Genomic DNA, 25,003 nt, shown 5'->3' with positions numbered 1-25,003 from the left:
AGCACAGGGCACAGGATTGCGCCCAGATGGCTCTGGAATAGAAAATCCTTCCAGTGTAGGAAATTCCCAGCCTCTCTGGGCAATCTGTGGAAGTCGTTTTCACCTCCTGCCCTGGAGGTGAAACCTCCTGGCCTCAGTCCCTGCCCGTTCCTCTGGTGCCATTGCTGGGCCCTGGAGCAGAGCCTGGGCCCTGCTCGGAGCCCTCCCTGCACACAGGGACACCCAGGGCTGAGGGCCCCTCTCGAGGCTGGACAGCCCCAGCTCCCTCAGCCTTTCCAGTCCCTAAATCACCTCCGCAGCCTCCGCTCCAGGAGCTCCGCGTCTCCCTCACGCTGAGGATCCCAGGACTGCACACGGGAGTGGCCGGATGCGGTCTCGAACCCGCGGCTGCCGCTCTGCAGCGGGAGGGCGGTGCCGGCGCTGCCGCAAGGGGCGCCGGAGCGCCGAGCGCATCGATCGCGGCTGTCCATCCGTGCATCGGTGCTCGGCTCCCTGGGCAGCGCCCGCCCAGCCCTGCCCGTCCCCCGCCATTTCGCACCGGGACGGGAAGGGAAGGGAAGGGACCCGGAGCGGGAAGGGAAAGGAGAGCAGAGGAAGGGACGCGACGCGGGCACGGCGGGTGCCGGGAGCTCCCGCGGCACGGCCAGCCAGGTACCGCCTATCCCCACCCCGCCGAGCCGGGGCGACCCTCTTCGTTCCTTCCTTCCTTCCCCGCTTTCCCTCCGAGGTGGGGAGCGCAGCCGGCGCCCCCTTCCTCCGCCGTCGCCCCTCCCGTCCCCTTTTCCCCCTCCTATCCCGCTCCCCCGCCGCTCCCGCCGGCATCCCCCGGAGCCGCATTCCCGGTCCTTCCCGGCGGGAGGGGACAGGTGGCCAACGCCCTGCGGGACCCGGCGCTCTCCCGAGACATCCCCCACCCCTCCCTGAGCCCTCATGGATTGTTTTTTTTTCCCCTCACCCCCTCTCGTAAATCCTTAAACCCGGAAAGTTGGGGCGGCGCGGGCGCGGCGCTGGCGGGGGCAGAGGGAGCCGGGGCGGGGCGGGCGATGCCCCGGAGCCGCGGGGGTCCCGCAGGCACGGCTCGCCCGGCGATTTAAAATTAATAAAACCCACCCTAAACTGTGTCGGGGAAGCCGCCGGAGAAGCCGTGCTCGCCGTGTCGCCTGTCGGGGCACGGGAGGCTGTGAGCTTCATCCCGAGGGGAGCTGGGACGCTCCGGGAAACCCGGGCGGGCTCCGCCAGGCACCGGGAGGAAGCAGCGGGGAACTAAATCCCTGCACGGATTAATTCCCTGCACGAAATACTCATTTCGCTTTTCCCGGAATTCAGTGCCTTTTAAATTAATTTAGGGTGGGATTATTTTTTTTTTTTATATACTTATTTCGTGTTCTCTTAATCTCGGTGTGACCGCTGCCTGTCGGCCGAGTGCCCGCTCTACATTCCCTGTGTGTGTAATATTTGAGGAACAGCATTCCCTCATCCCTTTTTGTCTTGTCTTGCAGGGAGGGAGCTGCTTCCCGGTAATAGTAGAGGATCCTGACGCTGAATGAGAAGGCACCGGCAGCATCCTCGTTAGTGGGAGCCCAGCTCTGCTTAATGTTGGTTTCTTTGTCATCAGGTCTGCTAAAAAATGACAGAGTATAAACTTGTGGTGGTTGGAGCTGGTGGTGTAGGCAAGAGCGCCTTGACAATACAGCTAATCCAGAATCACTTTGTGGATGAATATGACCCCACAATAGAGGTAAACGCTTCTATCTCATACTTTTTGTGAGGGGAGATTATCAGTGAATAATGGTGCTTGTTTCCTTTTGATACTTACCACAAGGACAGGGCTTTATAGTAAAAAGAGCTCAGAGATGTTGTTCTGCACTGGAGACAGAATTGCTGTGCTTCCTGATCTGGCTGTGGAACAACAGCTGCAGTAACAAATTACCAGTTTTGATCAATTAAAAGCATGGTGTTAATTGCCATGTACCCTTGGGCAGTGTGGATGCGTGTTTAGGATCTCCATGACGAAGTATTTGCGAACTCACTTGAAAAAGCTTGGTGAAACCCTTCATAGCTTTGTGCAACCTCTTAAATGGGACGTTTTTCCTTAGATAAGAAGGAAAATTAGTGGTTGTGAAATGTGTGTGCCAGTCTTTCTCAGCTCCTGTCGCTGGGATCTGTTTCACACAGGGAGAAATGTGTCCTAGGATGTTGCAGTGAATGAAGCAAAAATTGGAGCCTGTTCTGTTTTGTTTTTTCTCTCTTTAAACACACCAGTACGTGTTTCTCCACCTAGAGAAGATGTTATAAGACAGCTTCTGGAATAGGCTCTTTGAAATACATGGCTCAGTACCTTAAAGTTTGAAATTGTATATAAGCTTTAAAAGTTGTGCTGTTTTAAAGGTTCATAATGAGCAGGCAAGCTCTGCCTTTTAAATACAAGAAAAATACTGGTGTTGTCTGAAATCTCCTGTGGATCGTTGCATTTAACAGCCTCAGACTCTATAAAAGGAGAAATGACACCATAACTTAGCCCAGGTTTTTATGTTCCCAGCACTGAAGCTCTGCATCTCGTGACTTCATTTATATGTTTATCCAGCAAGGCACTTCCAGGCTCACTTGAAGGAATCACAAGGGTTTAAATCTGGGCTTAAAATGGAGACTTGGGAAGTGTGTAGGTAGTGATTTTCAGGCAGACACAAGCAGGAGGAGCCAGTGCCCCGAGGTGGCACAGATTCAGTGGTGGCACAAACAGAGATGTGTTGACTTGAGGTTCTTTCCAGGTCTCTTGCATGGCCAAATGACATTTTGCTTGCAGAAGGTTTTTGACTAGACTTGTGCAGAGAAGTCTGTCTGACTTACACCAGCAGAGCAGCTCTTTCAATTACTAAGATCTGAAGTCTTAAAACAACAACCCCAAACACTCTCTAAAATCACACCAAACTTGCTGAGAGGAACAAGCCAAAAGGGATTTTACTTTTTTCTGCAAAAGTACCTCTGGAGGCTGTTGGCCTTTGATGCTTTTTCATGGTTACCTGGGTTTCTCTTAGGTTGGAGGTGTGTTTGAGCACTGCAGAAGGTGCTGTGTAGGTTCCATCTTCTGAGTTGTCACTGTGTAAACAGTTTAGGAACACAGAAACTTAAATGCCAGTATTCCTGGAGCACTTGAGGAATTTTGCTATTCCACCAGCTGAGTGATTTGAAGGACATTAAATACATTTAAAATATAAAATAATAAAATGGAAATATAGTTCCTTATAGAATGAACCTGAAAATCCCAGAACTGTCTTTTATTCATGGAGTCATAGGCTGGTTTGGGTGGGAGGAGACCTTAAAGACCATCTTGTTCCCATGGGCAGGGACACTTTCCACAAGACCAGGGTGCTCCAAGCCCTGTCCAACCTGGCCTTGGCCATTCCCAGGGATGGGGCAGCCTCAAATTCAGTGCTGTGTCCAGAATCCATGTGTCTTTAAGAATGACACCAAATTAACTGGTAATTAAGCAGCCCAATAGGTTTTGCCAGTGTTCACATCTTGTCACATGCAGCAGCATTCATTTCTGCTCCTTTTACAAGTTCTTGTCTACTAGATCCTGTTCTTATCTTGTAAATTCTGAGGCCTCAGGGATGGAAACTGTATTTTCCTCCTCCTGGTAACTGGCTCTGTGTGTGCTCACATGTGGGTAAGCAATATTTCAGTGCCAACAAGGGCAGGCTGTGATTTGGAGTGTCAAACAAATGAAAATTGGGTTTAAATGCTGAGGTTCATGCTGGGGCAGAATCCACTTGGTTGAGCAGGGTTGGTGATGGTGCTTCCTATGTAGGTGCAGTTGTGATGCTGATCAAAGAACAATGTAGAGTGGGTTTTAGGCAGTATGAGGAGATAAGGCTAAAATTGCCTTGACTGGTGAATAATTAGGATAGTTCAGTGGTGTCACTATTGTTGTTTGCCACTTAGCACTGTTTCTTTCATTGCAATACAGCAGAATATTTCTTTTCCCTGCAAATAATCATGCTGAATAATTTGGGGTAAGATAGAGAAGATAGTTTAGTGTTTGTTGTCCATGGTATATTTCATAACTACACAGTTACTGAATAATTCTAGGTATTTCCTGTGATTAACAGAATGAAACTCCACACTTGTAAAATTCTCCTGTTGTGAAGGCATAGTGTGGTGCAGCAGAGGAAAAAAACACACTAATTACTTAATCACAGGTGCCTTTACAGTGTTAATTTTGCTGCTGCTTTTTGGTGGAATAAACCTAATGATTCAACAAATAACCTGATTGGAAAACGTCAAATTTCAGGGCCTGCTTGAGTGCTTTATGACTTAAATCTGAGCAGAGCAGATGGCAGGGCAGGGGGAGGACTGAAAATGAGTGTTTGGGTGGCTGCAGTTGTTCAGACATCGATGCTTTATGTGTGTTTCACAGTCCAATGCTTTATTTGAAGATGTCCGAGCAAGGATTTATAGCCAAGTAATTTTAAGTGTTTTATTTTAAATTAAATGGGCAGCAACCGTTGTAAATCTGGCCTGAGCAGCTGGGGCAGTGCCCTCTACCGGCCGAGGCTGAGCAAATCTTACTTGTGCTCCCTTCTATTTCTTTCATTTTTAGCTTTTTTACGTTTTCAGGAGGTTTCAGCCCTAAATATGTGTCGTCTTTTAAACGTCCCAGAGTAAGAGCAGCTTTCCTAGCTGCTTGTCAGAGGTTTGGAAATTGGATTAGCCAAATCCCTCGGCTGATTTAGGAATACTGATATTTAAATCCGTGTTCTTAAATGACCTGTGCCCTTGTGAAACAAGCACCAATATTTAGTAATGGCTGAGTCTCAGGAGCTGTGATATTTTAGCATTAAATCTCTGGTATAATGGAGTTCTGTGGAGTAATAATTGCTTGCCTAGATGGGATTTATTAAGCACTGGCGATTTTTTTTAGCTAAATTCCGTATATAGTGTAAAGCTGAGATTTCATATCATATTTTCTTATCAGTGCTTGTGAGCAAATGGAATTATTACTCCTCTAGCATAATTCTTGCTGTTTTTTATGGCTTGTGAAAGACCAATAAAAGCAGGTTATGTGATCAATGAAATTTTTAAAAGTTACACACTGTATACTGAGGAAAAACTGAAATTTCACATTTGAAGCTGGGTAGGAATCAGGAATTAATCTTCTAGTTTGCATTTTGTTTTTACTTAATAGTCAAATGTGAATTTCATGTTTGATGTTTTGCAAGGAGGAGGGAAAAAAGGCCAAAAACAATTTATTATTTTTGTCTGTAAATCATAAGCTTCAGTTTTCTCTCCCACATCTTTCTTTTCTTTCTGCTTCAAATCCCCTCACTAGGTAGTCACTAAGATTTTCTCCTCAGAGGTGACAAAGCAACTAAGCACCCCAAAATAGTAATTTTTGTATCTGTGCTCTGCTTTATGCTGGTGCATCTTTGCTGCTACTGCTAACATGGTAGGCAGTTCTTAACAGTGATTTTCTTTTCTCTTAAAATGAAAATTACGTAAAGCTTTTGTTTAGCACTCAGTTGAGGGGAATTTCTTTGCCTTTGAAGTCCTTAAGATGGAAAGGAACAGTACAGGCTTTTCAAGAACTGCTTTTCCTATTTTTGAACTAGCAGTCAAATTGCAAGAAGAGAAAGTGCAAGCTTTGTAAATATGTCTGGTATAATGAAAGAAGTTCTAGAACTGTGGTAAAGGTGTCCTAGGACATGGGGGATCTGCTCGTGAATGGAAGTGTTGCAATGAAGATGCATCCTTAGGTTTGGGGGTTTTTGTAATTTTTTTTCCCTTTAAGCAGCAAGATAGAATATTAATTATATTTTAAAACACATTGGAGCTTGTGTGCTTCTCAGCTGTATCAATATTTAAACATGGCTTAAAAGTTTCTGAAGTAACTTCCCCACTTATTACCTGATCTCTGAATTTGCACTTCTGTGAAGTAAATAGTCTAAAAATCATGTTGGAAGCAAACTTCTGTCTTTAAGGTAAACTGTAAGAATTCTTTTATCTGATATTGTGAGCCTGGATGACATTTAACAGTAAATGTGAGGTTACAGAATTGGTTTGGTTTAAAATACTGTTTTTTTACAGTTATCTCCCGCTTGTTTCTTAGCATGAGCAGCAGGGGAGAAAAGAGTCTTTTATAAAATTACAAATGGCTAGAAATTGCCTAAGAGTAGGTGTACTGTGCCCTAAAATGGGTACAAAGGAAGGAAGGCTGTTCTGAATTCACCTTGCAGCTGGCTAGAACTGCAGTTTAAATTTTTTAATTCCCTTCCCTTAGCTTAGGCTCACTCCTGTATGGTGTCAGAACAGCAGCAGTGTTGTGTTAATCTCGAGCTGAAAGGTGGCAGCAGGAGCTGGTGTTCATACCTGCTATTTGTTACAAGAGCTGCTTACTGGGAATAATTCATGCTGCTGCTTGATGACACCTTTTCCAAGCTCATTGCTTTATTTCAAACACAGGGGTGTTTATAGAAATTACTGGGCATGTAATGCTCACCTTCTTACTGCTGAAGCTGTGTACTCACAGAGGCCTAGCACCTAAACAGGGCTGTAATAAAATCTGGCTGGTGGGACTTTGTACAGATTTTAGCCACTTGAGTCAGTGACCTGAAAGCTTTGATTTGATAGCATTGAAATAATTTGTTCTGACATCTCTGTGAACCAGCCCATCAGGGTTTTCATATGGCTCTGTTGATCTGTCCTGCCTGAAAAGCTTCAATTTCAAATATATCAGCTCAACTTTGATAACAGCAGATAGCATTATGCACACCTGCTCAGGCATACAAAACACATTTCCTGTCCCAAACACTGAAGGCTTTTTATTCTTCACTTCCTTTTCAGTGGCAAAGATTTTTGGAGTTGTCTTACTTGTGTATTCTTTCTGGTTTATTATTTTGTGCATTCTTGTAGCATAGAATGAGGGACAAATTGTGGTTGAAATAACAAAATTAGTAGATTTTATTGTATTCAAATTAAAATAAAATTTTATTTAAATTAGCAAGTTTAAGTACAGTCAAACCTTTTCAGTCACTCTTATTGCTGCTAAATAATTTGATTATCTCCAGATTTATTGATGTTCAAAACCTGACCTGTTTGTGATTAACCAGGGTGTATTTTTTCCCTAGGATTCCTACAGGAAGCAAGTAGTAATTGATGGAGAAACCTGTCTCTTGGATATTCTTGACACAGCAGGTCAAGAAGAGTACAGTGCAATGAGGGACCAATATATGAGAACAGGGGAAGGCTTCCTCTGTGTGTTTGCCATAAACAATACAAAGTCTTTTGAAGATATTCACCATTATAGGTGTGTATATGAAGAGATAATCCACCAGCTCTTGTTGTTAGGTGGGAAGGGGGCTTGTTCTTCCTCTGGATAATACAGCAATCTCTCATGAAATAGGGAAAATCTGAAAATTAACAATATTGCAGCTTATTTGTGCATCTGTTATCTGGAATTTTGGGTAATCTGAAAATCTGCCTTGCTCATAAATGAGGTGTAAATTATTGTGACTTGGTATTCTGAGTCAAGACTTACCCAAAGATAAATTCTGTCCATTCCATTGATAAAATTGTTTGCTAAGGTGGAAAAACTGAAGCTGTTGTAATTGTACAGACAGTAATGTCAGTTGCTGGTGTTGTTTGGGGCTGGAGGGGGAAATACCTGGGGGTGTTGTGAGAAGAATAACTTGTGTGAGCCCTGATGCCTGAGAAGGACAGACACACAAAACCAGAGCTCCATAATGACAGTAAAAACCAATTGTTACAAATTTCTTCATATTATCTTCTTTGAAGTAATTAGTTAAGAATTCCAACTCATGCTTTCTCTGTCAGCTACACTAATTTAGAAACAGAAGCAGTCTCTGGTGATTACCATAGCAGCTCATTTATAACTTAGTGCCTTACTGTTATCCTGAATTCTCCCTGGGTATTCTGTTAGAAGCCAATGCAATTCCCACCAAAGATCACTGAGTTCAGCAGCATCAGCCTAAGGTTAGTCCCAAACACATGTTAATCTATCCACAGTTAGGTAGTAATAATAATAATAATAGTAATATCACAGATGGGTTTCCTGTGGGTTTAGAGGAGGAAGGGAAAAAGGCAAGAAAGATATTGGTGTAAGGAGAAGGAGCATACAGGTTTTCATGAGGAATTTTTGTTTTTAAAGAGAGTTGCAGATTTGCACAAGAAGACCTTCACAGTTTATTTTAAAGAGTGTTGGGAGTTGAGTGCTGGAATTTCTTCTGGATATTGACAGACCTGTGGGTGACCTTCCAGGCTTGAAGCTGAACAATCATAAAGAGCTGGAAATAGTGTCTATTTTAATTAAGGAACACACTGCTAGATTATTTGGAAGGCAGAAGTAATGAAATTAATGATTTTTATTCAAGATTCCTCACAAGTACATCTAACATCTTTCAAGATCCTTTCTAACTAGTGCTTGTAAAAACTCTTATGAAATACCTCTCTGTAGAGAGCCAGACCAGTGGTCTTCAGAGTTTTAAAACCCCTAAGTGCAGAATTTTTAATGCTGTTTTTACTTAAAGAAAAAAATAAAGTCACAACCTCCCCCCAAATCCAAACCAAAATCAAGACAGCAGACACAGAGCTTTTGGCAATGTTTTGGCAAATTAATTGAGTATTGAGTGTTGAATGTGAGAGGTAAGTAGTAAGATTAATACCAGAGTTTGTTAAGCTTATTCTGATATTAGCTGCTAAAAAGCTAAAAAAAATATTTTTAAAAGAACAGTGTAATGGCATTAACCTCTCTAGTAGTTTGTAAAATGTCAAGCTTTTGGTTGGTTGATTGGTTTGTTTTTGTTTAGTAAGATGCTAAACTTGATGGTGACAGGATTGGTCAATTTATTTTTTAGTGGCTTCCAGTAGTGCATGTGCAGTAGATTAACATAAAGAATGATGTTCAACTCTGTTAATTTAATGTTTTAACTGTTTTAAAATCTACTATATAATACTTGCTAAATGCAGTCTTCTCTTTTTCTTTGTTTTTAGGGAACAAATAAAGAGAGTTAAAGACTCAGAAGATGTCCCAATGGTGCTAGTAGGAAACAAATGTGATTTGCCTTCCAGAACAGTAGACACAAAACAAGCTCAGGATTTAGCAAGAAGTTACGGAATTCCTTTCATTGAAACATCAGCAAAGACAAGACAGGTAAAGCTCAAAACTTCCCAGATGCAGAGCTCTCACCTGAATTACCATCATGTTAATTATTCCAGGCATTGACATTTGCTTAGTCATATCAATGGATGCATCTCTGCAGATTGGAAATCCTTGGGGTGTTTCTTCTTTCTGTCAACTTGCTTATAATTGGTAATTGTTTATTGATGAGTGATTGATTGGCTTCAAGTGGGCAGACTCAGAGTGAGACCTGGCCTGTTGTTGCTCTCTTCTGTCAGGTGATTGCAGCATTCTTGACCTTGTGAGAGGTTTTAATAGAATAAAGGCACTTCTGCTTAGAGGTGAAATGCTTTTTTTTCCTTAGCAAGAGGATTAAACAGACAAGCAGCTAATTATTTTATTCTGATTTAAGTGTTTTCATTAATAACAAAGGAATTTTTCCTTGAGGCATTGATTCTCTAATTAGGGGGACATGCTTGATACACCTAAGCAATCGACCTTAAGGCTATTTCTGAAGTTCCTGAGTTAGTTGCTTGTGTAAAATGATACTTTTCCTAAACTTTAGAGCTCACTCTTGATCTGTTGTAGCTCACTGATCCTTTCAGTGCCTCTCTTGGGCTGTGTGAGGACATCTGAGCTTTCAGGTGAAGAGAAACTTTATGGATAGAGGTGGAACTGGCTCAGTCCTTCTGGAGGAAAGCAATCTTGAAAAGTGCTGGTTGGTGGTTTCTCTTGTTTCTCTTTAAAGAGCAAAGATTTTACTGTCAGTACAAATTAGAACAGGCCTGAGTGACTCCTACTCTGCATAATCAGGAGTGTTATGTGCAGGTTGTGAATCAGAAATTCAGGAGGTAAATAGGGGCAGAATGCTGCAGTTGGAGTAACTGCTCAGAATTTCTGTAGAGATCCAGCTACATCACTTGGCAGAATTTCCTCATAGCTTGTAAGGCATTTTTTGAGCTGAGAAACTAATATTTTACTAGTGCAAATTTACTCCACCTAACCAAGGTTTTGACAAGTTGAAACCTGGGCTGATTAGTAAAACTTCACAGAGCAATGCTAACTTCTGGCAACAAACAAAGTCTGTTAGGTAGGATAAAAAAAACCAAAGCAGAATTACCAAACTTGAATGACTGAGAATAAATTAGGCCACACAATTGTCCTGAAGAAGGGGGGGCATACAAGTGGACTGAATGATGATACTGGCTTTGTTTGGAAGGTGGCTGTCATGGAGATAGGAGGGTGAAAAAATAACTCTGAAATTACATTTTAGGTTTGAAACAACAGAAGTGCTACACCAGCATCTAGGTTTGACTTTGTTCAGTGTGTCTCATACAGCATCAGGCTTTGTTGGGGAAATATTCCTTTTGCATAGCCACTTCTGTTAAAAAGGATATTTGAAAACAGATGCCCAGTAGACTGTTTAGAACCTGTTGGATTCAAAAAGTTGGCACCACTAGGGATGGCTGCTTATTCTTTCCCAGTGCTGTTCAGAGCTTGTTGTGCTATGAAATTCCTTCATAGGATGCCATGTAAATAAAATATTTTTGAGAAAAGAAAGAACTGGAATTTAGTTATAGCAAGAGGATCTAAATATTAGTGTATGTGCTTGTATATGCATGTGTGTGTGTATATGCATAGAATGATTTTTCAGTCACACTGTCATACATATAAATATGTGTATGTGTATATATGTCTCCATACACACACATACACACACACACCTTCTTCAAAAGTAATTTTAAATTAGGGGAGCCAAACCATTTTGGCAGCTGCAAATGGCCCATGGGCTGCAGTTTTATTCACTCTTTGTCTAAAGTCAATATATAAATAAAACTTTGGTTTTCTCTGTCCTCATGGAGACCTTCCAAGTATGAGCAGATGCAGCTGGTGGTCTTCTGGGGTCTGTGGAAACTCTGCCCTGAATCTTTCAAAGTGGGAACCTTCTTTTCCATTCCTGTCCTCATCTTCACCACATGGAAACATCGTCACTAATGCCCTGCTGAAAGGCACCATTTTCCTGGCTCTGCCCTTTCCTGTGCCCAGTTCTGCTGGAGCTCAGAGGGGATCAGAAATGTTTCTGCAAAAGGAAACTGGGAAGGTGGGAATAGGAGGAAGTTGTCAGAATAGACTGTTTTGATTGCCAAGACACTTTTTTAAAAGGATGGCATTGCATGCTCACACAGAATGATGTCTCAGCTAAGTTTTTAAGATTTTCACAAATTCACAGGCAAGGACAGAAAAGAGTATTGAAATGAAGTACAGAAATAAGCTGTTCCAGAAATTAGTGTGTTTGGGTTCTGACTGAGAATAAAGATGTGCACTTCAGCTCACAGCAAGAAGATTGTGTTTTAGGCCAAATCCCTCTGTGAATTTTCAAACAAATCATTGAATTAATCAGTGAAACCTTTCCTTAGTGGGCCCTACAACTTAGGTGTAAGGCTACAGATTATTAATATTTTCTATTGTACCACTGACTGAAATCAGTATAATGTAATTTATGAAAACTAGTGGTAGTCCTGTTTCTGAATGTAAGCAAGTGGCAGTACTGGTGGTTTTGTAAGGCCATGAGCATTTACTCATCCTTTCACAATCCTCATGGAGAAGGGGATGAATGGCTTAGGTTTATTTTGATTGCTGATTTTGCTTTTCTCTGTTTGACGTAAGCTTTATATTCAGGTTCTTCCCTGTCTACATGAGCATGTAGCTCCCAATATTATCAATAATATCAGTGAGAGATGAGGGACAAACTTGATTTATCTCCACCAAAGCTGCACCTGCCATTCTTTATTGGGCTTCTCCTTGCCTGGCAGTTACACAGGGCAAAGCTATAAGGCCAGACCACCTCAGTGTGGTTAGACTGTAGGGCTTTGTTTCCCTTGGAACATTTCAGCTTTCCTGCTGCTATTGGATTCACAGGGAAAGCAGATGAATGAGCATTATTGCAAGCACAGTAAAGGGTTTCCCAGAGTTTGGGGTCTCTTTATTTCAATACATGTTTAAACTCACTTTTGAAGTGTGTAATGAAGAAGTTGACCTAAATCACCAGAATGCTGTTAAAAAAGCATTTTGGTTATTTTAGCTGCCTGATGTACTGTGGGGTAGACCCCAGCCTTGTGATCAAACTAATTTAAGAACCTGTGCCTGGTCTGGTGAAGTAACTGGGGCAGTATTTACAGAAATTCATTCCTACACATCAGTTAAAATTCAGATATTTCAGTTTACTTGTACCATTTTTTAGGGGTTTGCCATATCTGTTTAATGATACTGTATCGCTCCAAGCCATTTTTAATCCAGTTCTTGTGTACAGATTTCATCTTAAAGCTTTGTTTTCAATGAGCTTTAGCTTGGTCAGACTTTTTACACTGGGGGTTGAGTTTTTCTTGTCACTTGCCTGTTGTAAGGCAGAACTTTTCTGGAAGAGCTTAGTCCTCCCCCAAGGACAAAGCTCCAAGGGTAGAAAGTTTTGGTTGCTTTTAGGAGATCAGCTGTGATCAAGTGTTTAAGGATGGGCACAGAACAGTTTTGAGTTGTCAGGGCTAACTTTCATTAGCTTCCTTTAAGCACTACAGAAGTGGAACTTGGGAAAATTGCTGTTTGGGATACTTTGGTCTGGGTTTGAAACAGTCTTTCTTTGCACATGGTCATGTTTTAAATGGAGTGTTTGGCTGTCATTCAGGAGGCAAAAGCACCTCAAAAACATTGCCTCAAGGTCCTGGGTTCCTTAGGCTGTTTAGATTTTGAAGTTTCAATAACTGCCAAGGGGTATCTTTGCTTCCTGCTCTGACAGCTAAAAGAACTGGTTACTCCCATTTTATTTATATAGCCATTGCTTATTGAAGGAAAAAAAATACTAGAAAGTCTTAAATTGGTATTAAAATTACTTAAGTTTGTAGGATTGGCATCTGGCTCTTTAAAATGTCTGTGCTAGTGCTATAGGCAAATATGTGTTTGTACAGATTTTCTTTCAGAATAATCTCTTTCAGCAGGGTTCATAAGTCTATTCTTGGTGGTGGCAGTAATAGCAATTTCTTTTTTCACTCTGTGTCTCTCCATCTCTCTGCATTGCTAAAGCAAATTACAGCTCCTGCTGGTGATGGGAAAGTTGGCAATAAATGTTGACTCAACAATTGTTACCTAATTTTTCATGTGAAAGCTCCATAATCAAATTACATCTTTCTACTCCAAAACAGATTTGCAAAAATGTTGATTTTTGTACAGCCTGTGCTTTGGCACATAGCAGCTGATCAATGTTTGCTGTTTCCACTTCAGAAGGAAACTTCCATTCCTTCCAGCAAAACATGGAAGTATGAGCTTTACTTGGATTTTGCCTGTTTTAGTGGTTTTCTTTACATTTTGCAACCTGACAGACCTGGAATGTAAGACTTGTCCATACTTGACTACGTCCTGACAGGGCACATTATGCAAATACAGGGCAATACAATCCAGGAGATAAATCTAATTAATTTAATCTTCAAATTGAAGAGGCAGTAGTTCAGAAGAACACTCAAAGAACCCTTAAAGTGTAAGGATTAAGCAGCAGTGTGTTAAAAAATAAGTGTTCAGTGTGATAACCTGTGGCAGAGATCGTGCAGAATGACCCAGTAATTGTGGCAGTAAATGCTGCCTGGCTGTTGTTCTTCAGTGCAGAATATGAAGATGAAATGGAGACAGAATTTATGGAAAATCTGCCAAATAAAAGCCCAGACTGCCCATTGGTAGTAATAAAGCTTTGGGGCTTAAGTGGTTGTGCTGCTTGCCATGATCATCAGTGTGTTGTGGTTTTATTTTCAAATGATGAGTTTGTATTAAAATAATAACCCTGTTAATCTGACTGGGGACACAAGCACTGAGATTGATAGTAAGGCAGAGGAGAGATTTGCTTTCCCCTTAAAAAACTACAGTGGAACATTCTTCATCTTGTTCTAATAAGAACATCCTCAGAGATTGATCTAAATTCTTACATTTATGCACAGATACACTAATTTTGAAATATTTTAACTTAGAGCTGGTGCTGTATCTCTTCATATTGTATTTGGTTAAAGATGTCTTTAACAGTCTCTGTACATTTATTTTTTTAATGCGTGTAATGTCATGTCCAAGTGGCCTAAATGCAGAGCTGCAGAAAAGTAAAGTGTGAGACCAGAGAAGTAAAACATGTAGCTCTGTGTCATCCCTGGAACACCTGAGGAGCATTTCTGCAGCAGATTAAAACCTGAGCAGCAGAATTTCAGATTGTTTGTGTTTAGTTGTTGTTAAGGCACCCTCGTGGTTGCTGGGTCTGGCCCAGAGGAACAGGTCAGGTGTGTCTTGCTGATGTTACAAAGCTCTTAAAGATTACAATAATGAACATTTGCTGCCATGCCTCAGATACCACTTTTTCTAAATTTAATAGCACAGTGCTTTCTTTATGAAGTTAGTAGCTTTAAAAACAGCACTGCCCCAAATTTAGTATTCTTAGAAAATTTTATTTCTTTATAACCACTTAGAAAATCACCTGGAGGGACTTTTTTTATTACTTTGTTAGCTTGATCCATGGATTTTTGCAAAGTTCTCCCTCTGACCTAAAGAACAGAACATGAAGGAGCTTGCTTTTCTTTGCCCAAACAGTAACATGTTCTCACTTTGGCTCAAAACTGCAAGTGGGTGGTTTAACTATGTGTGTTCATAAGTACTCCCTAGCTCACAGTCTAATAAGGTTTTGTGCCTCCTGCATACATCCATGCCCACAGAAATGTAGGAATATTCAGCAGCACAAGCAGTATCATTTTCAGCAGTGGAAGAAAAGAAGTCTTGCTCTTTTTTAGGCCCCGAAGAAAAGCAGGGCTTGAAGCACAGATATTCATAATAATTGGTAATCAAGAAATTAGGTTTTTATCAAGCAGCAGATGAGCAAGCCCAGCATTTTAAATGCATAAATGGAGCTCCATATACTTCTCTCAAGTAAAGCTCATAATTTCAGTGGTTTTGTTGTGTTTTTTCCCCTTCCATGGGTGTCCCAGTTTGTCTCAGTCATTAACAAAGCCATTTTTAAGGAGTTGTGTTTTACAATGCAGAGAGTGGAGGATGCTTTTTATACATTGGTGCGAGAGATCCGACAGTACAGAGTGAAAAAAATCAGCAAAGAAGAAAAGACTCCAGGGTGTGTGAAAATTAAAAAATGCCTTGTAATGTAACAGGGTAAGTTTGTAATGTACCAGGGTAAGTGTTGCAAATCACTTGCCAAATAAAACTGATTGAGGGTATCTTGCCAATCAGACTTTTTGTGGCTAATCAATGACATAATTTCAGATATAAAACCAATCACGTTTCAGTGTCCTCAATATGGATTTGCTTTGTTTTGTGGGGTTTTGATAAATGGATTAACAAGAAGTCTTTACTGCATATTCAATTTTCCAGCTGGGAAATGGAGGCACAGTTCTGAGTGGGAAGAAGTTAGGAGGGAGGAGTTTTATTAGGAATATATTGGAGATGCTGTTGAGGTGAATGTTGGTTGAAGCTTCAGGCTGATAAACTAAGGGGAGAAGATTATAACACAAGTCCTCCTCAGATACAGAAACAGGAGATTCCTAATCCAGCAAAACAGTATTTGACTGGTGTACAGGATTTTTTAATTCTCAGGCCCTTCTTTATGCCATGTTATTTTTATCTTGTTCTTCCCCAGCTTAAAAAAATTACCTTTACCACATCTAGGTTTTTTGTTTTTTTTTTGTTTTTTTTTTTTTTTGTGAACTATAATGCCATGAGTGATCCAGATTTACACAAAATAGGGTTTCACCTTTTTTTGAGAGCCTTTACAAGAGGTGGGGCTGAAGGAACACTGGAGGAGGAGAGGGGACTAAACAAATACCAACAAGAAAGCACCAAAAAAACCCAATATCCAAATTCTCACAAAATCTTTTTTTTAATCTATGTATTCTGCTGTAAGAAAAAAGGGAGGAGGTGAGGACAGAAGAAACTGGTATGGAAGAAGTGCTTGTCTAAATCACTTCCAGTGCTTTTTGAGTAAACTATCAGAGCAGCTCCTTGCAGATATTCCTATCCCATTAATTCTTTACCTCCTTCTGCAGAGAGTGAGTTGTTACTCCTTATATACTTATCCAGATGGGGGATGACCTGGAATTTCCCATTCTGTGAAAGAAAAGCTGTTCATTTTTCAAGGTTTGTGTTTGTACTTCAGAATGTGTGGCAGAGAAGTAGTAGCATTTGGGTTGTATCCTCCAGAGACTGTCACAGTGTGGGAATATTCTCCTCAGTAAGGGAGTTTTGTTTCTCTTTCTGGGGAAGAAGTTTTGATTCATATCAGTTTTTACTAGATCTGCTCAGGCTTGTTAGTCTCAGCTTTTAAGTGATGAATGACTGCTCAGAGGTAATTATTTAGATTTTTTTTTTTTTAATGGAGTCCATTTTCCTGGAGATGTTCAGGAAGTGACTGGATGTGGCACTTAATGCCATGACATAGTTGACAAGGTGCTGAGCAGTCAGAGGTTGGACTTGATGAGCTTGTAGGTCTTTTCCAACCTTAATGATACAATTCAGTCACTTTATGACACTCTTTGCATCACAGGTTTCCATTGCAGGAAATTGAAAACTTCAGTCATGAAGCTCCCTAGTATTGCATCCAAATATTACTAAAATTGATGCCATCAGTACACCTTGTTTTATCTTTTCCTGCTATCAAAAAAAAACAACAAAGAGAAGCTGGGCAAGATGACTTTTGATGAGAACAATAGAAATTAAGTTTCTCAAGCCCTGTAGCCTTCTGGAAGCCAACTTTGCAGTTACTTGGTGTGTTACTGATGGAACCATACCACAAAGTAGAGTTTATTTTTTTTATTCTGGGACTTGGAAGATGCTGAGTCCTGTCTGCTTTCCCTTCCTGTTGGGAGAATGGGAATAAGATGGTGAGAATTGTGGTTTTCAGTAGAAAAATTTTTGCAGAATGTAGGGTTCTTAATTATGTCTCAGAACATAAATGGCTTTCCTTCTGCCAGCTTCCTACTTTCTAGTGATGTCCAAGAGAAGTATTTTTGGGGGGTTTCACACCTTTTTTTTTTTTTTTTTTTTTTTTTTTTGTCCCTATGAGGGAAATCTGTCAGCAGTGTGTATTGTTGAGTTTTGGATATTTGTTGTTGTGTGTTCTTTTTTCCCTGCACACTGTTTAGAAAATGGTCTGGGATCTAAGGCTCTAGAACTTCAGGAATCTGCTTGGGGAAGAAATTGTTTGCCTTTATTCCCAAGTATATTCTGCATGGTATTGATGGGCATTTGCAGCAACTTTGTATTTAGGGAGTTGAGCTGGAGGAAGCATAGTCCAAAATTATTGTGGCACAGCTGTAGTTCAGTAGTGATTAGAGTGGAATGACAAGTCTGGTATTTAAACCAGCCTGGCTTGTATTACTTTCTAGTCAGTAAAAAAAATGAATTATTTCAGTCTGATATGTAGTAGGTGGCTAAGGAGAGCAGCACCTGGTGGTGTGAGCCTTACAGCTGGAATTTCAGACTTCAGAAATACTTATTGTAACACAGATTGCAATGATAGTATTCTGTGAATAATCAAGCTGGATGGTTCAGAGTGTTTTTCTCCCTCTTGGAATATTGTTTATCTTCTTACTGCTTGTGGATGCCTTCCTAAGTTCTGTTAGTCTTGCACAAGGAAACTGAAAACTTTGACTGCCCAGACTGCCATGAACTGCTGATGCTTTCCAAGAGTTTCATTCCTTTGGCTGTTACACAGTAAAGCAGAAAGGACAAAACCTTTTGCTCTATTTGTAATTTCCAGCTAGCAGGGAGAAATTTCCAAAACTCCATGTGAAATCCTCAAAAGAACTAATTCTGTGAAAGTGTCAGATTCTTTAAATAAAAAGCATGCTACAAGCAGACATCTAAATAATGTAATTCAGGTTGAGTGGAAAGTTTGAATTACAAAAGTTCTAGATTTGAATTTAAAAATGCCTAAATTCTTGATTCAAACTGCAATTTAATGGTTTCTCTCCATAGTACTACAGAAGTGTACAAATAACTTCTATTCCTTGTGACTGAGCATATGTGTATGTATATATGGATTATATTTTAAAAAATATGTAAGAAATAAGTCCTACAATTTAGAACCTGTTTAAGGATCATTTTTGGCACTGGTATTTTAAGGAATTCCAAATTCCTTATGATTTTTTGTTATTGCCAGCCAGGTTCGTTGCCTGGTCTAATGCATGCTTGTGGTGGTGCTGCCTCATCTCCAGCCTTCTCTGCAGGCATGGGACCCTGTGGGGCTCCAAAAGCAAACTTGTAGCCAGGAGCAGGCTGTTCCTGTGGGATCAGTCCTGCTGTTTCTGTTCCCCCTGCCCTTTGGAAGAACAAGGGCCAGGAGCAAGGCCTGTCAATGCACCTTGAGGGAGGCTCTGGGGATCAGTTCCGAGCCTGCACAGGGAATTGTGAGTTTCTAATCTGAGCCTGGATTTTGTGCTCTCATTCAGTACAACTTAGCTTCCCCAAAGGCTTGCACACAATAAGTGCATTGTCAGGGGGAGGAAGGTCAGCTGCCTGCAGTCCCTCCCCACTGAAAGAGCTGAGTGGAAAGGCTGGCAGCTTTTGATCTCACAGCATTGATGCCTTAGGGACCTTCTGGAGACACAGTATCCACTACTTACATTTAAAATTTAATGGGCAGGCTGAAAAGTGAAAGACCTCCCTTTACCTTGTGTTCTTCGCTTCTAACTCAGAAGTGATCTAGGCATAGTTTTGTTTTTCATGTTCTATTAATGACCTGAATTGAAGATGAATTGTGGCAGGACCAAACATAATCAATAATTAGTGAGGCTTGGTCTGCAGAGGTGTAAATGCAAGGATGAAAGCCAAGTCACTTCTGCAACCTGCTCTAGTGAAAAGTGTCCCTGCCCACAGCAGGGAATTGAAATGAGAGGATCTTTAGAACCCCTTCTAATACAAACCATTCTATGATTCTGTGTTGCAACATGTGCTGTATTTAACAGATCATCATCTTACGAGGTAGAAAAAATGTCAGCCTTGATTGGGAAGTTGTGTGTTTAAAGGTTCATGATAGCATCTGGGTATTACCTCGTACAAGTCATTTTCTCTGCATTTATTTTAAGACAAGTTTAATGAGGGAAGATGGCTTGTTTGAATACTTAAATTGCAATTGTAAGTGTGTCTCATTTGAAGGCACCAACTGAACGCCAATTCTGAAAGGTGGTTCTATAAGGGTTCATGTGAACTGTCATGAGCAGAGGTTGTTCTTATATGGTTCTTGTGTTTTAAGAATGAAACTTTGTTTGATCTGTTGTGATTCATTCTTAGTGCTGTGCTCCTCCTTAATGCTGAGACCTGCAGTGGAATCATGAACTGTTGCTACTTCTATAGCATTTTCTACTTAAACATGGCTAAATATTCTCTTTGTGCAATAATGCTGAAGCTGTAAGCAAAATACACTGCTTCTCTCTAAAGTAATACCAAGTGTCTTTAATTTTCCAAAAACGAATAAGTGACATGACCTTTTGCAGAAAGAAAGTTGTTCTCCCACTAGGCATGCTGCATCAATTTTATATTGGTCAATAATGCCTCAAAATGTAGAACAAGTTGTTTGCAAGGTCTTGTAATATGCAAAAGTGTGCTATTAATACTGGGAGATACACTGCCAAGGACTTTGAACATCAGTTGTGCATAAATGTTTTATGAACATGAAGATTTTAAATAAATTTAGATTGTGCTGAGTGCTGCTTTTCAAGTGAAGCTATTTCACACCTCCCTGTTGTTTGGACTTTTCATGGTAGGTTTCATCACCCCTTGGAGTTTGGCTGAAATAGTAATGAATAAGGTGATTTTTGGCTTTTTGTTTTTTCAGAGTTCACTTTCAGTTCTTTACTGAAGTAGGCATAGAGGAGGAAATGCATAGTGTTGGGGTTTTTTTTGGCAGCTTGAAGGCAAACTTGTGAGGCTGAATTTCTAGACCCAGTTCTATAGTGATGCATTTGGCTGCTGTGATAGAGTAGCATTTCTCAAAGATATAAGGAGTAAGGCAGCAAAGAATCAAGAAAATGTTTCTCTTAAGGATTATTAAATGTAAGACAAGACTGACTACATGAGTACTTTAGTGGGACTCAAAGCAACCTCAGAGCAAGGCCATAAATTGTTTCCCATAATTAAGTTGTAACAAAGTACATTGTACAACATTGTAATTGATAGTGGTCCATATCAGCCTTTTGGATATGCTGGTCTCTCTAGATCAGAGTTAATTTTAGTCAGCTGTAATTACCTCTGAAAGTAATGAGAAACTACTCAGTGTGAAGAAACTTCAGCTTTTGTGTCTGTAGCTCAAATCGTGGAGCCATGGAGAATTTAAGTGACTATCCAGCACCAGAGAGAATGTTTCAAGGGTCATTAACCTTCAAAGTGAATTGAATGATTTATCAAATAACTGATCGTTGGGACATGGGATTGATTTGATCGATTTGCATGTGTAAAGGTTTATAAAACTGTGGTGTGATTACTATACCAATGTGCCTGAGAAATGATCAGAATGTGTGGATTAACTATGTCCTCGGTATTGAATTATTGGTACAAACATTATAATTCATATTCCAGAGCTGTATATAGATTATTGAAGCATAAGTAAAGACTGTATATAGATTATTCCAGAGCTGTATATAGATTATTGAAGCATAAGTTAATGCTTCACAACTTCTCTGTGAGGGTGCTGAGGCCCTGGCACAGGTTGCCCAGAGAAGCTGTGGCTGCCCCATCCTTGGAAGTGCCCTAGGCCAGGTTGGATGGGGTTTGGAGCAACCTGGGACAGTGGGAGGTGGAACTGGAGGATCTTTGAGGGCCCTTCTAACCCAGGCCATTCTATGACTCTGTGATAATACATACTTATAATGTAATTGTGAGGTGTTATTATATAAATACACACTCTGTATATGATACTTTTCTAGCCTGAGGTGGGGCAAGGTGTGTTCTTGGTGATGGAGGTGAGGGCAGCACACACTTCATTGCCTTCCTTCCCACACCAGCAATGGAATTTCACCTGTGGGCACCTGTGAGTGACCTGCAGGATGCCCTGAGCCCAGTTTAGGAGCAGCTGAGCAATAGGGCAGCAGGTGTCAGCTCCTGCTGGCACCAGATCAGGTCCCTCAGGTGGTTGTGTCAGTGCTGCTCAGAATCCCTGAGAGGAACAGGATCAGTCCTGCAGCCAGGATTTGTGATTCATGGCAGGTGGGCAGCAAAATGTGCTGATGGAACCCCCCTCACATGGCCAGGGAGGAACACAGGCTGCACCTCAGCAGTGAGTCTGAACCTCATCCTGATTTGTATCTTCTGTGTCTTTTCAGGGTGTTGATGATGCCTTCTACACATTAGTTCGAGAAATCAGAAAACACAAAGAGAAGATGAGCAAAGATGGTAAAAAGAAGAAAAAGAAGACAAAGACAAAGTGTATAATTATGTAAATACAATTTATCCTTATTCTTAAGAAGTACTGAAGTAATTTTGTACATTACACTAAATTATTAGCATTTGTTTTAGCATTACTTTACTTTCTGCTTCATGATCCTGTTAGCTTTACCTGAATGCTTGTTTTAAATGACAGTGGAAACTTCATTCCTCTTAAAGTGCCAGTATTCTTTGACTGTTGGTTCTTGAACTAGCAATGCCTGTGAAAATAAAAAAAAAACAACAAAAACCCAAAACAAACAAAAAAATACCCACAAAAAACCTGAGAACTGTCTTAGGACTCTTTGGTGCATGCACAGTTGCTAACTTCCTATTTTTCTTACTGATTGTGAACTTCTGTTCTGTGTGCAAAGCAAACAAATGATGCTCTACACATTTTAACATCCCCTCTGAATTTTTGGGTTTATAAATTTGGTTGGGAAAAAGGACTAGTTAGCAAAAGAAACTTTCATTTCAGCCTTTCCTTTATTTTAGACTGATTGCAATAGAGAGAGACCAGAAGCCTTTATAGTCTTCCTGTAGATTTTGCTTCTAGGCATCTAGTCTTGTAGCATTTCAGATCAACTTTAATGAATGTAAAGAGAAAACTTTCAAAAAAAATTTCACTGCAATTTGTCACGGTCACTCCTTAAATACTCTATTTTTTCTATAAAAAAATCTAAAAAAAGAAAAAAAATCTAAAAATACAACAATGCACACCTGGCAATGGAAAAAGTAAAAGTTCTAATTAGGTTGATTTGCTATTGTTAATGCATTGCTTTAAGAGCTTCACTGACTTTTTGTGTCTGAAGAACAAGGTGAAATCTCCCTGTGTCAAAGCTTTGAGTAGCTTTGTTCAGTAGGGTCAGGATTTCACCCTGAGTGTCCCTAGAAAATACTAGAATGCCTTAACAGAGAAGTTGATTCAAATTCTTAGGTTAATTCATACATGGGCCCAGAATTTGCATAATAATTAAATCAAAATCAGTCCTAAATTACGTAGTGGAGTAAAACCATTCTTCCCCTGCCCCCCTCCCCCCCAAGAGTGGCATTAAATATTTCCAGATGCCCATTTTGTGTAAAATAGGGGAGAAATTCTAAATTCCAGCAACATCAGATGAGTGAATGAAAGAGATGAATTTAGCTGCTTCATGCAAATAATTTGGAAATCCACTATGCCATGGAAATGGTGTGGAATTTGCACAATCTGTCAGCATAGAACATGATTTCCAGAGTCAGTGTTGTTTGTGTGATGTCTGTGAAGTACTGATTCAATGGTTGGTGAGTGGCATTCCAGTGTCTAGACTGTCATGAAGCTACACCAAGAGTTTAATGTTTCTTTCTCTGTGATTAAGTTCTCTTGTGATTTTTGTTCTTCTCTCCCCCCACTTTTTTTTTTTTTTTTAATTGGAATTAATGCAGGATTTTTGCAGGAGCTTTCACTTTTTGGTAGTGCAGTAGCCTAGTTATCCACTGAAGAACAAGCCAGTAGTTGCAGTGTTTGCAGTTCCTGGTGTCTCCCTGTAAATGTGGAGTTGTTTCAGGAGAGCTTTGGTCCCTGAAGGTGCACTTCTCCACAGGAGCTAACTCAGCTGCAGAGTGACACTGGAAGGTGTGACTCTGGTGTGCCCAAAAAATAAACCACAAGACAGTTGAGGTAGTATAGTTCAGGACACTGGAAAATTTGGAACAGGGAATAGCAGCATTGCCATAAGCTGAGGTATTCCATGGAAATTTTACATATGTATGTAAAAATTGGACTGTGTAACTTGGACCATTTCTGTGAAAAGTATTATTTTGCTTCTACAGAAAAACCCCAGAGTGACTGTTGTAGGTGGGGACCTGCAAAGCTGGCAGGGAACAGAGAGTGTCTGGATTGCTCCATATTCTTTAATTCCGTTGTGTCTGGGAGAAATCAGGCCTTTTCCTGCCTGTGCCCCCTGTTCCCACCCTTCACCTAAATCCAGACCCCTCTGCTCCTCTCAGTTCCCATGTGAAATCTAAGTTATGAAATATTCTGAAAAACAGTAACAGGAGAACTTAACTTTATACTGTAAGGACCATTAAGGAGCAAGAACAGATTCTTAATGTCACAAAATATTTCAGAGCTTCCAAGGTTAAAATGTGTTGGAGACAGTTACTTGCACATTTTATACACTCTTGATAGTAGATGAAGAACGTAGCAAAAGTGGTTTGTAAGCCTTGAGCAAATGGAAGTAATCTTCAGGTTATTTTAATTTTGGTAACTGAGTCACACTGCATGTCAAATTAGGGCTGGTCTAAAATTCTGATGTTAATTTAACTTAAAGCTGTTAGGAGAATTTGTAGCTGTAATGTCTTATTCATGAAAAGTGGGTTTCTATAGCTCTGCTCTAAAGCTCTTTATGAACCAATGCTGGGGTTTTTCAGCAAAAGTGAGCTGTAGCTGCCAATCTAATTAAATTAGTACAAAATCCAGTTAGATTAGCCCTTATTTACTTGAAAAAAACCCAACCCAGCCCCATCCTTGCCACTGTTGTGCAGTTTTGTCTTCCTGTTTGTTGAGATTTGGTGAAGTACGTTGGATTGCAGCTTGCACAGGCTGCTCCATCATCACTGCCCTGTCCTGCCGTGTTTGATGCTTCCACAGAACATCCCTGGGTGCTGTGTCCTGAGCAGCTCCTGAGCAAGCCTGGGAGTCACTGCCCATGTCACCTTGTCAAACTGCCTTGTGTCAGGGAGTAACACCTTCTTACAGTAGCTTTATGTAACTCTGCTAAATACCTGGGTCCTTGGTTTGCTCCAAAAGGAATTATTCTGACCGGTTTCAGTGCCCTGAAATTTTTTGCTACTCTCTTGCTGTGTGGGCTTTGTTGAAGTAACAGGATAATGGGTAAATACTGACACACACAATCTTCTGCTCTTGTCTAGACTATAAAGCAATACAATTATTACCTTCAAAGACCATCAAACTGTAAAACAAATCATTGTGTCTCAAGTTTACATAAAGCTACATAGATGGTAAATCTTTCCTAACATTTCTTTATTCCACTGTCTTGTGTTTTCATGTTGAAAATACTTCTGCTTTTTCCTCTTGAGTGCCAACTTCTTACTAGAATGACTTCTTAATGTAATATGTTTACCTGGAATGTATTTTAACTATTTTTGTATAGTGTAAACTGAAACATGCACATTTTGTACATTGTGCTTTATTTGATGTGGAACATATGCAGTGTGATCCAGTTTTTCCATAATTTGGTTGTGTGACCTAGGAATGTTGGTCATGCCAGACATTAAGTTAAAAAAGGAAAAAAAAAAAGACCACTGTTTGTTTTAAAATTTTTAATGTTTTTAGGAGTATGTGCTGTGAGGTGATCTGGAATTTGTCATTTTTTTGTCAAACTGTACTGCTCCTATTTATTGTAATGTAATAAAAAATAGTTATTGTGA

At 40.4% G+C, this 25,003-nt stretch overlaps 1 protein-coding gene and 1 long non-coding RNA gene across 2 annotated transcripts in view; both read left to right on the top strand.

Moving 5' to 3' along the window:
• LOC134417213 (uncharacterized) overlaps positions 1–371 on the top strand; it is a 48,891-nt gene extending 48,520 nt beyond the window's left edge. The window contains exon 6 of the long non-coding RNA XR_010027534.1: positions 300–371. This is a non-coding gene — a long non-coding RNA (uncharacterized LOC134417213). The remainder of the gene's footprint in view (positions 1–299) is intronic.
• A 154-nt stretch (positions 372–525) lies between these two features.
• Positions 526–25,003, top strand: KRAS (KRAS proto-oncogene, GTPase). The gene is made up of 5 exons (XM_063154171.1): positions 526–651; positions 1,500–1,738; positions 7,125–7,303; positions 9,007–9,166; positions 21,475–25,003. The coding sequence occupies exons 2-5, from the start codon at positions 1,628–1,630 to the stop codon at positions 21,589–21,591; spliced, it is 567 nt and encodes a 188-aa protein (XP_063010241.1). The 5' UTR covers positions 526–651; positions 1,500–1,627; the 3' UTR covers positions 21,592–25,003.

This window comes from Melospiza melodia, chromosome 4, assembly GCF_035770615.1.
Source record: "Melospiza melodia melodia isolate bMelMel2 chromosome 4, bMelMel2.pri, whole genome shotgun sequence".
Classification (NCBI taxonomy): domain Eukaryota; kingdom Metazoa; phylum Chordata; class Aves; order Passeriformes; family Passerellidae; genus Melospiza; species Melospiza melodia.
This window is presented reverse-complemented; position numbering and strand designations above follow the sequence as displayed.

Bases quoted from the DNA above. Each gene is read 5' to 3' on its own strand.
- KRAS (XM_063154171.1), top strand. From the start codon at position 1,628: ATGACAGAGTATAAACTTGTGGTGGTTGGAGCTGGTGGTGTAGGCAAG. The intron at 1,739-7,124 runs GTAAACGCTTCT...TTTTTTCCCTAG, and splicing joins AATATGACCCCACAATAGAG to GATTCCTACAGGAAGCAAGT. The intron at 7,304-9,006 runs GTGTGTATATGA...CTTTGTTTTTAG, and splicing joins GAAGATATTCACCATTATAG to GGAACAAATAAAGAGAGTTA.